Source organism: Gymnogyps californianus, chromosome 3 (genome assembly GCF_018139145.2).
Source record: "Gymnogyps californianus isolate 813 chromosome 3, ASM1813914v2, whole genome shotgun sequence".
NCBI classification, from domain to species: Eukaryota; Metazoa; Chordata; class Aves; order Accipitriformes; family Cathartidae; genus Gymnogyps; species Gymnogyps californianus.
Window position 1 is genome coordinate 66,802,334 of NC_059473.1, and position 15,437 is coordinate 66,817,770.

A 15,437-nucleotide genomic window follows, 5' to 3' on the forward strand; every position below is an offset into this window, starting at 1 on the left:
TTGTCAAATTTTTGGACACAAACAGTGAATGTGGAAAATAAGTTGCGATGCAGTTTCATGAAGAATTTCAAGGAATATCACACTTCTTTAGTTCTGCAAATTTTAATGTGAAACAAATGAAGTACTGCCAATTTACCTTTAATTTCATTTGAAATGAGCAGCTTATTTTCTGTCTCCTCTTCTTCACACTCTTTATTCTTTATGGAGTCCTTTGTTTGTAGTACTCCACTGAGAAAAATAAGATGTTCATTTTTTATTAATACATCATAAAAATCACTAAGCATGATGACATCTCTTGCTAACAATGCTATTAACACACCAGGATTCCTACACAAAGGATGTTGTATCATCATAAAATAAAAAAAGAGAGGATCTAATTTCTGACTTACACAGATGGCATGACTACTGACATGTATTTTGCAATGAAGGCTCAAGAGTAGTGTAAACTAAGATTACGTAAATCATATCAACACACTTGACTTCATAACTGAAACTGGAAAATGTACAAAAGAAGGCAGTGGATGTGTCCACGGCAGAAGATGGGAAGAGTGAAGAACATGTACGTAGCTGCATCTCCTACAAAGCCTTACTGGTTATCCAGGCCATTTTCAGGAGCTGTCTGCAACAACATCTATTCCTTTTTCTCTGCCCAACCTTCATTTCCACCCCACCCCACCTCCTGTACTATACTGACACACTGTTGTGCAGCTGTTAATGATCCCACTGAAAATATCTGTATTCTTTTGTTACTGTTTTTGCATTACTTCTTATCCAGCTAAAAGAGCTGCTCTTTGCCTGCTGCCTGTGGCTGCTCCCTCAGCTTTGCCAGCCCAAACATTTGCAAAGAGGGAATGCCTTCCCCCTATTGAGAAAAATGGGGCAAGAGAGGTGGAATAAGAGAACTTCTCAATGGGGGGTGGGTGTATTTGCATCTTAAAGTCAGCTCCTGGGAAGTTCCTTTTCAAACTCTGCCTTCAGAAGATATTTCCAGCCTGGTTTCTTACAGAAACGAAACTTACGAACTTGCTGACAATATGTGTGTATTTATTTCCTTCTGCTTTTAAGAACTTGAGAACACTTTGGCCAATTCTTACTAAACCATCACAGATGCAGAGCTCACAGAGACTAGACACTAGACAGAATGATCTTAAAGTCAAGACTACAAGAAAGCCCACTACATGAACACAGGCTTTACTATCTACAAGAGAAGCAGTCAACAAGAACCCCTTTACAAATGTCCCACACACAGATAAAAAGCCAAACTAGAGCTAACACCTTGTTAGACATCAAGATTAGCTAACCCCAAAACACAAATCCACAGAAGAAATAGACCTGTTTAATTCCATTGTTTACATTTATACTATTAAATTCAATTTATATACTAAATACTATTTATACTATTAAATACAAGTAAGCATTTGGGAATGAATCAGCTAGGAGCTGCAAGTTCACTGACATCAACAGTAATATGTTTAACACATAATTAATGGTGCAAAATGAACACAACAAACCGGAAAATCCAGCCTTTGTAGTATGGTAGGACACAAATAGTAATGGTATGACAAACAACGCCAGTGGAATGCATAGAGCAGGCATGCCTTCTTGTGCCACAAAGGACTTCTCCACAGTATCTTCCTCAGAAATATCACCTGCATTTATTTACTTAAAAATTATTTTCCTAACCTCCACAAACACAGAAAACTTCTGAAGTAAGATGCTACAAAGTAGTGCAATTAATTCCAAAGCCAAAGTAAATTATTACTGTAATTCAACATAAGGAAGAGAGATCACCAAAACCTGTGAGCAAACATGTATCTTCCTGTTTTCTTGAGGACAATTTTCATAGCAACATACATCCAGAAATTTTATCTCACTAGTTAAGTACAAGATAGTATCACGAATTGAAGGTTTTGGGGAAGGGGTTGGAAGATAAATTGAATTTTCTTTTAAGAGGTAGTACCATTTGATTCCCAAGCCTGAGTGTTCACCTTCCTTCATTGTAAATATTTCCAGAGTAGAATTCCTATTACAGTGAAATTCTTTTGCTACTCTGAAGATAGTACAAAGATGCTTTCAAATTAAAATTGAATATGCTGTAGGCATGTAATTTTTATCTTGAATTTTAATCTCAGGAACATTCCAGAGGGACAGACTGCAGTTTTTACACACATATTTTTGCAAACCAAAATTTTCTAGTATAATTGTTTGTATGCGCAGATACCTCTTACTAGTTAAAAAAAAGAAAAAAAAGGAGTAAGTGGAACTGGAGATTAGCTGAGTACCACTTAGATTCAACACAACAAAATAAATCTCATGGCTGGCTTCGTATGTGATTGGTTCCTCAACCAAGGACTTCTAGGAAACAAAAGATTACCTGAAATATGAAGGTATACACAACTGTACTGAAGTCAAACATAATTAAATCCACACTACGAGCTCAGCAGCTAAAGAGCACACAAGTATACATATCTATGTCTTCAATTATGCATGTGCACTTTGAATACACATCTAAAAAGATCCACTGGGTATAGCAATAACCAGATGCTCAATATTTTATAACTCTAGCAGTTCATATATACCTAATGTTGTGAACACTATTTTTCATGCCTTTTTCAAAGGAAGTTTATTCAACTAAAAGTCCTCTCTGACTATGCTGGATACATAAAGAATGTGGGAAGCTAGATAATAAAATGCAGATAGTCATCAGTGTATTCAAACAGTTCAAATACAAACTGCAAAGCCTCTGGGTAATTCAAAGTTGGCACGAGGCTGTTATTCTCTTAATGAAAATGACTCAATACAGTGAACAGATAGCACACATTGGTTATTTTAGGTCTTCATAAAGATAACACCCTCTAAAACAATGAAGGACAAAAAAATTGTTCTTCAATAATTTTAAGAGATAGTCTGTAAAGTCAAAGTTTATTTCTAAAAAAAGATTAATTTACTACAACTGTGGTCAAAGTGATGAATGACAACTATTATTTAACACAGGTTATTTCAAAACTATATATGAAACTATCTTCTGTCTTTTTTGCGGTTTAAATTCACTTGAGTATGACCAGTGAATGCTAGTTTTTTTGTGGTATGGAAATTTTATCAACACTGCTTGATGCTCCTACTACATCTTTTTCAATATAATTTGAACAATATCACCTGATTGCAATAATGTGAAAGAATGTTCTAAAGAAAAGTTGACCAATTTTAAAAGATGCAAAAAGCTACACATTAAAGTTTATTTTATTTTTTATTTAGCATAGGTTTTTGGAATAAAGGAAACAATTAGTAATAGTTCAGAAAAGAAAAAAAAAATCTAGTGGAAAAAGGAAGGGAAATCATAAAACACTGCCACATCTGGTTAACTCAATTTGAAAAAAAAGTTTTAAAAAAAATCTTGCAGAGGCATTTCAGAGGATTTAATTGATTCTTAATAAAATAGTTAAGTTTCAATCATCAGCTTTACCATATGAGGTATTTACCATATAATACTAACTCTCCAAATTCTCTCCAGACACCATTATTGCTAACACTTACAGTTCATATATTATGAACACATGATAATGTAGCTGACGTAAATATATAACAAATGACACTTCTTGTTCCAGGGTGTCTTCTATTTCTGTATGAAAATAGCCAATAAAATAATGCACTGATACTGTAACTAATTAAAAATGTAGGGAACCCTATTGCCTCACATACCCCCATGAAAACACTGAATTGTATCTTTTTAGTTTCAAAGATAGCCTTTTTATACCATAAATATTATTTTCCAGTGCAAGCTTGGAAACAATCTCATGTCATTTTTTGTCAAAAAGATACTGCAAATCCTGAGAGTTAAGGAATTACTTTTCATTTTTAAATATATGTACATATTTGTATATACACAATAACATATTTGTACACAGAGGTATGGAAGAAGGATCTCAACTTCCAATAATTTCTCTATCTTGTAGTATTTTTCCTCTCCTCTCTGATATGCATTTCTTAAATACATTGTGACACTCCCTTCCCCCCTATTTCTAATATAAAGACCGCTGAAGAACTTCCATCTCCTTCCCCGGACAAATCACTGCACTGCATTGCCTGGTAAGTTGCATTTTAAACTGACCAACTCCAAACAACCCATACTTTGAAAGGAACTGATAGTTACCCAGGTGCCTTCTTTTCTTTCACATCACATAACAGTGGCTTCTTGCAAGGAGATTTACTTTCTGCATCTTCCTGCTTAGTTGTTTCTGGTACAGTTTTCCCAGATGATCGATTGTGAGCTGAAGATTTCATACCTACGTGACCAGGGCTGGGGCATTTTCTGTCACTGTTTAAAACAAATTAACAAAATGTTTAAAACTGAAAGCAGCTGAGTTGTTGTTCAACTTATTTCCTCTATGGGTAAAGAGTCATTAGTGTAATTGAAGATATACAGGATTTTTGTTTGTTTGTTTGTTTTAAGAAATACACAGAAGTTTTTTACTTGCCACCAACAAAATTGTATACCTGGGATTTTCAGAAATCACAATACAGAACTCTCTTCCCCATGAAATCAAAGGTAAAACATTTAGGCAATTCAACAGGAACAGAATTTGCCTAATGTTATTTTTGATAATAAGCTATCCACTTCAAATATTTGTAACACGAGAAAACTTGAAGTATCATTTTCCTCCTATCCCTTCTCTCCCTTCCATGATATACCGCTGTGCAGCCAGGATCCTTTAAAAATAGTCTCTTAATTGGGACAATGAAAAAAGTAGCACTTGACACAGTCCATGCCACAGAGAACACTGCTCAAACTGTTACTGGCTTCACTGGGATGGTACCCGGGCCACCTGTCAGAGGGTAATTAAGTCTCTTCAGATTTCTACAACCCTACATTTATAAGAACAATCAAACCAGGCAGCGCTCTTTGACAGCTGAATATTTTGGTTTTTAAAGCATGAAGCTGAAACTGTCTCTGAGAATGCAATTTAAAATACCATCTATTGAAAATACGTGTTCATTACAGTGGGAACTGGAAACCTTCACCACGAACATTCACATTTTCATATTTACATTAATGTAGCCCTTGAAAAGAATGGAAAGCATCTCTTCTTTTCCTTTCTTTCTTAAATTCTCTATGTATCCCCACAGCCCAAAATGAACACAGGAGTCGGTGTCTACAATTTCTGACAGCAAACCATCGTCTGAAAATCATCATCTTGGTATCACATCCCTTTGTTTTTCCTAGTGCTCCTGCTAGAAGCTTCAGCTACAGACTTTAGCATCTTTCTTGCAGAACTCCCAGTAATTTGATTCCCCACTCCCACAATAACGACAGAATTTATAGTGGCTATTCTTCAAAGAGCAACATTAATTTACAGTCACGTCAATAAAGCCACCCCAGCAAACAAAAGAAACACAAATCATTTTCTTAAGTGAAACCAACTGGCAAACATTCCATTTTAAATTCCAATTAATGACTTAGTAGTCTAGATAGTTACACTGAAGAGGAAACTGAACTCTTGTTAAATCATACACAGTAAAATCACTATCAGTCTTTGACAGCTCGGTGACCTTTTCGATAAGCACTGATGAAACCATTTCTTCCCTGTAAATGAAAATGCAGATAAATAGGCAGGCCCTTCTGAAACCGTTCAGCCATTACACAACTACAAATTACGCTGCAGAACACTGAAATAAAGTACTGCTGTTAGTCACAGACATCGCTTCAATCGTAATTACTTGATTACAGGAGAGGTGGATCTTTCACTTGCTTCCACTTTTCTGTTTCTGGGGACAGGACTGGCCGCAGGCATCTCCCCGCTCAACCGGTCAGGTAAGAGGCTTTCTTTGTTCAAGTTCATCTCTGAATATGGGCAGCTGACTGCACTAGAAGTTGAAGAAGAGAAATGCCTCCTTATTCTCAGACACTTTACTGGCTTCACTCAGTTCAAATGAAATGACATCAGGGACCAGTTTTCTAGAAGCAGATGCAATCAATTAATATAAAGAAGATTAGAAAAAAATGCAATAAGTAGTCATACTTTAAGATGTTAATAAATCCACTGATTAAAAACCTCAGCCTGAATGTTCTTCTCATTTCCTTTTGACAGCAACTTATGTAACACAAATTGTATTAATTTATATTACAGTATACATTCTGGAAAATTGCTTGATGAATGTTTAGCCTGCTCTCTCATACCTTTAATGGTATTTTATACATAATACACAGGGTGCCTTTGACTATACTCACCTCTCTCCAAACAAAATCATATTCCCATGGTTATTTTTCCTGCAAAGGAGGGCATTTCTATTACGTAATGTCCACACAGAAGCTGCATTGCAAGGGCACAGTATGAGGAATGCCGCACATCCTCTTACTGCAGCGAATGCCCCATCTTTGCAAATGCCATTTTGTGATATTCCATTAAAAGACTGTGATATTTTCAGAGTCTTTCCTATCATTCAACACTGCCTATTTCACTACACTCCAACTAGAGAACGAGAGAATTTGACACTGTGCTTTGATAATGACTTGTAAATATTACTCTAACAAATGTGAAAGTTGTACCTCCCACAAGAGGTAGGAAAGGGAAGAACAGCAACACAAATCACACCAGGCTGAACTAGGATTTTGTCTTTAGAAGAATGCAATGCAATGTTCAACTGATTAGTTAGGCTACATACTCACACTTCAAAGATAATATCCCAAATTCTGAAAGGTATATATACGCCACAACAGTGAATAACAACGTGCTCAGTTTTCAAATCTCTATTTAAGATATAGGAGAGGCTGTACTAAACATAATGCTCTATTTGTGGTTCATGAGCCATGACACTAACTATAATCTAAAATTATGCTTTCCTACTCACCTGTATTATTACAAGGACCTCTACAATGGTAAAATGTAAAAAAACCATGTTCTGGGATTTTGCTTATTTTCTTTTCAAGAATATAACTATCTGCCTTTCCATAAACTACTGCAATGTTGTATCTGTTTCACTGATTGTTACATGCATGATTTCCAAACAGAACTGTCTAATATAAACAAGTCTACCTTGCCAGCCATAATGCCCTGCCACCTCTGAATTACAAAAACAAAATAGAAAACCAAGAGATTTCATCATCATGTTTATTTTACAAAGCACAGAACAAAAAAAGGCCTTTTATTCAAGATATGCCATGCATTCTCCTTTTCCTTTACCAATGAAGCTTTGGATTCAAAGTGTGTATGAATCAACTCCTATCACGAGATTGGATCAATATTAGTAATCTAATTTTGGTCTTAGCAACGTAAACAAAAAGTTGGTGGAAATTTACATTTCTCTCAGCACTAGCATAAAAGGAGAAAATTCCTTAAGGCTACACAGGCCAAGTCCGTCAGTCCTTGCTGGGGTTATCGACACAGGAGTCCAACGGCATGTCTGATTTTGTCAGCTGGTTCATTTGAAAACAAGACAGTATCAACCTTCTTTTTTTTTTAATCCTTGTATAGCTGTGCTGAACTTGAATTATGGAGGAAAAACATGCCAGCAGAATTTAGCTTTTCTAATCAAGATGAGATCCCTGTTTAAGGCCATTCCAAGCAGATGGTGTTCCCCAACAGCCTGTACAGTGTTTTCAAGGGACATGCAGCCATCCATCCCCAGAGGATCTACACAGGACAGTTATCTTTGCCTTCTTTTGAGGAACTGGGTGGTAGTCCCAGCACCCCCTCTGAGATACTGGCACCGAAGTTTTTTGCCATGAGAACCTTCATACCAGAAGTTTACATAGCAGAATAAGATATAGCCAAATGGGTGGCTGGACTCTAAAGCACTACACTTGAAATAGGGTATTTTTTTTGTTAATGAAAATGTTTTAAAGACATGGAACAGAATATACAAAAAAAAAATTTAACTTGGAGCATTTAACTTTTATTTCTAATTTCTCTGAAGCACAATTTGGCATTTTATTTTAGATTTATTTATATACCTCTACTTACATTTATTTTTCAACCTACTGGTTTTGTCTGTCTGAGGACTAGCCTCTCAGATGTCTTAAAAGAACAAAAAAACATGCACTGAAAGATGGGGAAGAAAAGAGGAACACTAGGAAAGAGGGAAAGTTGTTTTATATTCTCAATTCTTTATATTGCTGCATCTATCACAATGATGTCTTTTTTCCCTTTCAAATGAACTCCAAGATGAAAGATACAGGCTTCTATTCAGAAAAAGGTTTTAAGAAGCCAATGCTAGTGGTATTTAAGTTCTTGCTGTGACAAACTCATACCACTGTGATGAAATACAGTTATCAGAAACTCAGGAATATATTGGTTAATCTCAGTTCTGCCATTGCTATGAGGCAAAGCATGTAATCTTCTTTTGGCTTCCTATGCTCACAGGGGTGTTTCAAGGCGTAGTGTTTTTAAGCAGTTAGAGGGTTGTCTCAAGGAAACACTAAACACTACCAATGTGGTATTTAACTTCAGTTGTATATTATTAAATAAGCCTTATACCACAATGAAATCTGACAATACAATTTCATCTCCAGCAGGTCTTCTGTTTACCAACACCATTAATATGTTTTAAATTGAAAAACAAGAAAAAGCCTCAAAATTCAGTCCTTCATTAGAACTTGCCTGTTTATATACTGCCTTTTCCTTTAGTATTTTCTGGAAAAACACAAGTTGATTGACAGTTTCAGTCAAAAATAGTTATAATATTAACAATGCTTTAAACACTAGATTCAGATGAGTTTTTCTTTGTAATTAATCATTCGAGTTGCTGTATCATTTTTTAAAAACTCCTTGATAGTCCTTTGATCTTACTATTACTTGGGGCAACAAAAAGAACCCTCAAGGTTTCCACTGGTAGCTTTGTTTCAACAAAACACGGCATGAATGAACCTGTGTATGAGTTACATGGCTTCGGATCAATCAGTAAATCCTCCTGAATCTCAATGCCTCCAGTCTTCAGTTCAGTTTAACTTGTCTACTACAAAGAATAAAAAATTAATCTTGTTATTCCTACATAATAGAAGTAATTGACTTATACAGGACTGTAAGTTTCAGAGACAACTCATCTCAAGGGCTCAGAAGTCTTGATGTTTAGGTTATTTAATATTAAATTAGGATTTTTAACTCTTCTGTCAACTTAAACCTGGATTTCTGCTCCAGCTTGCAGTTTGCCTTAGCACACTATTTTGAAAACAGCAGAAGTTCAGAAGCCAGTTTCCAAAATCATCAGATGTCCTTGACTTGGGGGTACCAAGGTCTGCCAGAGGCACAGGGAGCATGGCAAGAAGCAGAAGCAGCAGCAGGTACCCCATTTGAAACCTCTATTATACATCTGACAGGGCTGTACACCTTCCAGCACTGCTTCACAGCTTTGAAACCAGTCCAACACGAAGATACTCAATCTTCATCTGTGCTGCTTCAGTAGGCTCAACCCATGTTTCAGTAAACAAATATTCACATTACCACCACACAACCCCCCCACACAGGAGAGTAATCAGCCATCTCTAAATGTTGAAGGATCAACATAGCACAGCAATTAGCTATCTGCTGTACACTTTGCATCCTACTGAAATGGCAGCAGAGTGGCTGGCAATACATGTGTCCATAACACAGTTTTCTGAGGAAAGGAAGCCACTGTTTCCAGAGTCCTGCATAGGCTGAGTAAAAACTGAGCATTAAAATAAGCTGCTGTTTTTATCGAAACAGGAAAGATCAATAAAGGCAAAACCCACTGCATCAATTACTACTTCCTGTATATCCTTCTGAAGCATTCCCGGGATCACAGGCCTGGGATTTTCAAGTCAACAGAGGTTTTACATACTCAGCCTTTTCCAGAACTGTCTGATGGAACAAAAGTATCAAGGTAGCATATCCCATTTGTGGTTATTTTGCAACTGCTCTTCTATCACTCTCACGATCTATCTCTAGGCAGGTTTACACACGTATCTTTTTTCTCTAAAGTTCAAGCGTAGTAGGATAAACTGGGCTACTGATGGTGGGCATGGACCTGTCTTCTCCAGACACCTGGAGATGCTCCTATCTTCTAGTAGTATGCAAAGTTTCTGAAGCACAGAGTCCAACTGGATTACTCAGCCTCAGCTACACCTAACATCAGAAGGGAACATAAGCCAGGATTCTCTCTTAACCTGAAGAAGAAGAGTAAGGTGGTACTCTGTTTGGTAAAAGAAAGTTAATACGAAAGTATTTTTTAATATAGATTATTAATCTTTATGACTGCTTGGAAAATTTTGCAAACTTGTTTGAAGCCACAGACAAGTCTCCTGGTTTAGCTGTACTGGTTGGAAATGTTACCAACCCCAGCCCCTCACTGCCTTTCCAGTGCAGGTTATTGCCCAGCACTGCCAAGGGATGAGGTTGTGTGGCAGCTCCAGGAAAATTCACCCGGATTTGCTCAAACTATCTTCCTTGATGGGTTAAACAAATAGATTGGACTAACCGATGGATTAGAATTTATCTAGAGCAGCCTATGTCCAGCTGACCGCATCTGCTGGTAGTGATATGTGATGAGCAAGAAACCTCCAGCAAAAAGGTCCTGACAACATCTGGAGGATGTATTCTTTTTTCTGCTGGATTTTTTTTAAGTGAAGTCTTTACTTCAGTTGACTTTACGACAATGTTTTTAACTAGTCTGGAAACAAGTGATACAAATGTTCTCCTTCATAATTTACAACACATGTTTATCATCAAAGCATTCTTTTTTAGGAGAAAGCTGCTTCAACAGTCTAAACCTGACTCAAGAGTAGTTTATAACAGATTTGGATGGGGCCAATGACCTTACATAAAAGATAAAATGAAACTTGAGACTGGCATCAAAATCAGAAGAGAATTACTTCAGCAGACACTGAACGAATAGATGCGACATCCTGCTGAGCTGAGGTTTCCTGCGTTTCTGCGCTGCGGTTCTCTTACAACACAGCCTCCACCACAGCACATTCAGTTCACTTCAACTTACACATAACGCATATAAAGTTTCTGGTAAAAATCTTTATTCATGGAGAGACGACCCAAAACACTAATGACCTGTCTACAACTGACCGCTTTGCATTACTGCTTGAACTTGAAAATTATTGCATGCATTAAACATCAGAGAGCATAAAATTCACAATCATAAATATGCAGGTGATCTGCATAATGGTACCAACCTGCACATCTGTCTCAGTTTCAACAGCGCAGCAGAAAACTCTAGATCAACTGGTGATAGATACCAAGTCCTTATTAACATTAACTTTTCCAAAAAGTAAATGCTTTAACCCCACTACATAATTAATCACCGAGGCTTTCATCTGGTTCCTAAGGAACAAGCTCTCAAAATTATTTCAGAACTACTTAGCATTTTCAATCATCATCATTTCTGCAGACAGGCATTTATGCTGTAGATAGATGTTGTACCTCATCATGAAAAAAAAGATAAGTATGGTTAAATACATTTCAAGGTTGCCAAGATAAAAGAGCCAAGGGACTGCTACCTGACATCGATAATTATACCAGTTTCAAAATGTCTTTGTTAATTCAGGAAAAACATGATAGCACAACGTTAGAATTTTTGGGGTGACCTGGACCCTCAAGTCTGTAGACTCCAGATAAACAACAAATCTCATTATTTTCCTCAGAAATGCTCAAGAAAAAAAACAACAATATCAGCACAGAGGGCAAACCAATATAGTTAGTGAGTAAGATACTTAACGGTGTTAATTTATTTGCTATGAAACAGCAAATGCTTGTCTTATAATCAACAAAATCTCTTTTGTTATATTTTTATCCCCTAGAATTATCAGTTAATGTGCAAATAATAGGACTGCTAAGACCGTAGTAAAAATAAAACACAATAGATGGCTATGAGTTTATTTCTTTTCTTAATATTCAGGATGAGTAAGTATAACAACTTTAAATACCACGGAAAATCTAGTTATAAAAGCAAAGGCTACATGAACTAACTAGACATATAGCTCTTACTCATCCCTTCCCTGTGAAACATTAGAAGTTTTAGTGCCAATGTTTATTTAGAGAGATCATAAATTAAAAACTTTTCTGACATTCACTTATGGTTTCTTTTTTTTTAAGTTTCAGCCTTGGGCTAAGAATGGGTACATTCACCTGATTCTAAGCAATTGAGACAGCACATGGTAAGGAAGATAATACTCTGAATTGGAAGTTACTGCCTCACAGATCAGGTGCATTAATAAATCATACAAGACTCAGTCTACTGGAATATGGAATAAAATAGGTTTCAGCTAAGCAGCCAGGAAGCTTTTTAGTCAAGTCTAGTTTACTTCACATTTGCAGTGGACTAAGAACATGAATGCAGTAGGTTACCATATGCTAACTGAAGGATGGTAACCTCTTCAAGTACTAACTTGACTGTTTAAGGAGTTATCCTGCTGACTGAGTGCAACAAAGCTTCTCAAAAGGGAAGGTAGAAAAACTGAAAAAAATAAATCAAAGAAAAAAACATGGACAGAAAAAGACAAAAGGAAAAGGGTGAGAATAATCTGAAAGACAGCAGTGCAGCATATGTCATGACAGACAGTCATGACACCACCACCACAGTTCATACTGCAACAGGTTTTGTCACTGGAGGTAACCTAGCCACATCTCTTCCTGGAGATAAAGCTTGTACTAGTATCACGAGTTGTTCTGCCTCCTAACACCACAAACACAATGCCTCTGCTGTAGACAGGAAAGAACTTCTTGCAGCAAAAGGTGCCTTTTGAACACTAAACATGTAACAAGACAGTGAGTTCTGCTGGCAGGTATCTTTGTTAGGGATGAGTCAGGACTTCAACCAGTGCTGATACATCATCAAAATTTTGTAGCATAATTCTAGCCAAAAGGACATAATTCTCCCACCCAAAACATTAAAAGATTGCAGAGCTAGCTCTTGGATCACAGTAGTTTAATAATATACTTTAAAAACATGAATAGACAAATAACCAAAGAGCAATCCTCTAACCATATGAGAGCAGAAGGCACAAAGTGATATGACATTGAAGGATCGTATGACTGTGTAATGGAAAAATTCCAAGAAAACTTCTGGAAGCGCTGATTTGCAAAAAGGTAATAGGATGAAATTTATGATATTTAATTCTCAACTTAACGTGTTACATTAACTGTATATCCCTTAATGAAATATTCAGGATTCACCTCATACTGCAAATATTTTAAAACCAATAAAAATTTGACTTAGTAAATGTTTCCCATTTACTCTGTCATTGTCTCTCTGTCCCCCATTCCATTCTCCCATGCTACTGCTCTCCCTATGTCAACCCTCCTCTAGGACAGCTTGGGATGTCCACATTTCTGTATTATATTTCAGAAGGTGTTCAACAAAAGCATCTTTAGAAACACTAGGTACAAACGGCAAGTTGTTCCAGCTGTCATTTGGGAATATGTCAATTGGAATTTCCTTTTTAGCATTTTTCCAAGCCAACAAGCAAACCCTCACCCCTACCAACCAAGCAGAACAAAAACATCCAAGCCATAATAAAATTAGTGGCCTCATATTTCAAAAGGTTCAAAAGTTATTGCTTTATACATATCTGTCTGTAACACTTTGCAATCCGACCAGCAAGCTGAGGAATCCTCATAGGAACAAAATACAGAGTAGTTGAATCTATCAATTGTGACAAAAAATGATGTTTGACATATCTTATCTCGGCACGCCCTGGTGAAATGAAGTTACAGATTGCTAATGTTTATTTCAGCATGCTCACCATGGCAACGGAAATCATTGCATTTTTAGGTTTACAAGATTTCATATTTTTTTCCAGCTTGAATCTGTTTTCTTGTGAACAACAATTAAAGAAACCCATGTGCACACATCACTCAATTGAAAGAATAAAATTACAGTTTCATAGCACGTACCTATGATGGCCGATATGTCTTGCTCTTTTAATGTGCCCAACTCCTTTACATCCTGCTGTGGGACACCCTCCATGCTCTAAAGCTTCCACCAATTCCAAGGGACCTGCATGTCAGGGGAAATTACATGTGAGATTAAAAAAAAGTATTTAATCTTTAAAAGTTATATAAATATACAGGAATACCAGAGTATCATAGTAAACATGAAGAAGAAATAAGTAAACAAAACCTAATTTTGAAGTACTTTAAAAATGCATTCTGCAAAAGCATGATGGAGATTCAAACAACCTAATCCACTGGAGAAATAATTTCATTCTGTGTGAGTAAATCTCTACAGAAGAGCTACATCTATATAAAGAACGCAAATCTTGGAAGAACTGTATGACTTCATATTTCTCTCCTATTAACTACCTGTAGTTGGAACCTGGTTGTTTTGCAAGAGCACAGACAAAGTAAGTTACCCTGCTGTTCCTGAAGACAGGAATCTGTTTGTAATGGGTAATGACCTTCTCCACTTTTAGCTCAAGTTTTCCAGTGAACAAGATGTGAAAACAAAGGCTGAAAATACTACTAAAAAGAACAAGCCATCAGGAGATTTTTGACATTTTTACTTATCTGAATTTATGTGTCTATCTGATTTTCATCAACCTGTAACAATGACACCTGCAGAGACATTAAAGCATGTAGCTGTCAAAACTAGCTTTGGCACTCAAGCAAACATAGTATGTAACGCATAGTTTCATAGCAAGTGAGAGACAGACCTACTCCAGTACATGAAACTGAGAACACCTGCACATCTGCAAATATGCGCTGTCTCTCTAGTACTGGTTTCACTTGAAAAGTATATGAACTTGTATCTCCCCCTACAGATAACAATACTGACATAAAAAGCTCTACTTAAATAAGTTTTCCTAGATGCAAGATAGATTCTTGCTCGCAGATGGATAATGAAAGACGAAGAATTATCATCTATAATTAGGACAGTCCAAAAGCATTTTTTAACAAATGTTCCACCTACGCTAATGTTACAACACTATGACTACACTGAAGTCCAAAGACTTCTATAGGCTTTAAAATGGTGTAATGGATGAGAGAACAGAGAATTTTATCTTTTCTACCTTTATGCAAAATTGATGTCTACAACATAACAAGTTAGTGGACTCAGAGGAAGAGTAACTTAAGAGGGATGCTTTTGTAAAGGGAAGTCCTGCCTCACTGATGCTCTGGTTTTGCAAAAACTAGCTCCCTACAAATGTTCTCTCTTCACTTAAATTCAAACTCTCTAAAAATGTAATTTAAAAGAGCTGCAACTGGCTGTCCATATTTATGCAAGAAGCTGTTGCTTGCATCACTGTGAAACAATATTAAAATCAACACCAATACATGGCTCTTAATTCCCTAACTGCTATCAAAATGGTCATAATCCATCATGACGACTTCATTACATCTTAAGAGAAAACACTACGAATACATAAATACTGGGAGCACAAGACCATTATGATGACTGCTCTAGACTAATATTGCTAACATCATGCAGTGTTCACACAAAGCTTCTAGTGTTAAAGACAGGGATCTGGACCACATCAT

General features: G+C 36.5%; 1 protein-coding gene across 3 annotated transcripts in view; it reads right to left on the reverse strand.

Annotated features, from left to right (window-relative positions):
• The window catches only part of L3MBTL3 (L3MBTL histone methyl-lysine binding protein 3), an 87,212-nt gene that overhangs the window by 10,791 nt on the left and 60,984 nt on the right, over positions 1–15,437 (reverse strand). For all 3 annotated transcript variants that reach the window (XM_050894418.1, XM_050894420.1, XM_050894419.1), the window contains exons 16-19: positions 13,854–13,956; positions 5,716–5,862; positions 4,151–4,315; positions 137–228 (exon numbers count right to left, since the gene is read on the reverse strand). In XM_050894418.1, coding sequence (XP_050750375.1) covers positions 137–228; positions 4,151–4,315; positions 5,716–5,862; positions 13,854–13,956 — 507 coding nt within the window. The remainder of the gene's footprint in view (positions 1–136; positions 229–4,150; positions 4,316–5,715; positions 5,863–13,853; positions 13,957–15,437) is intronic.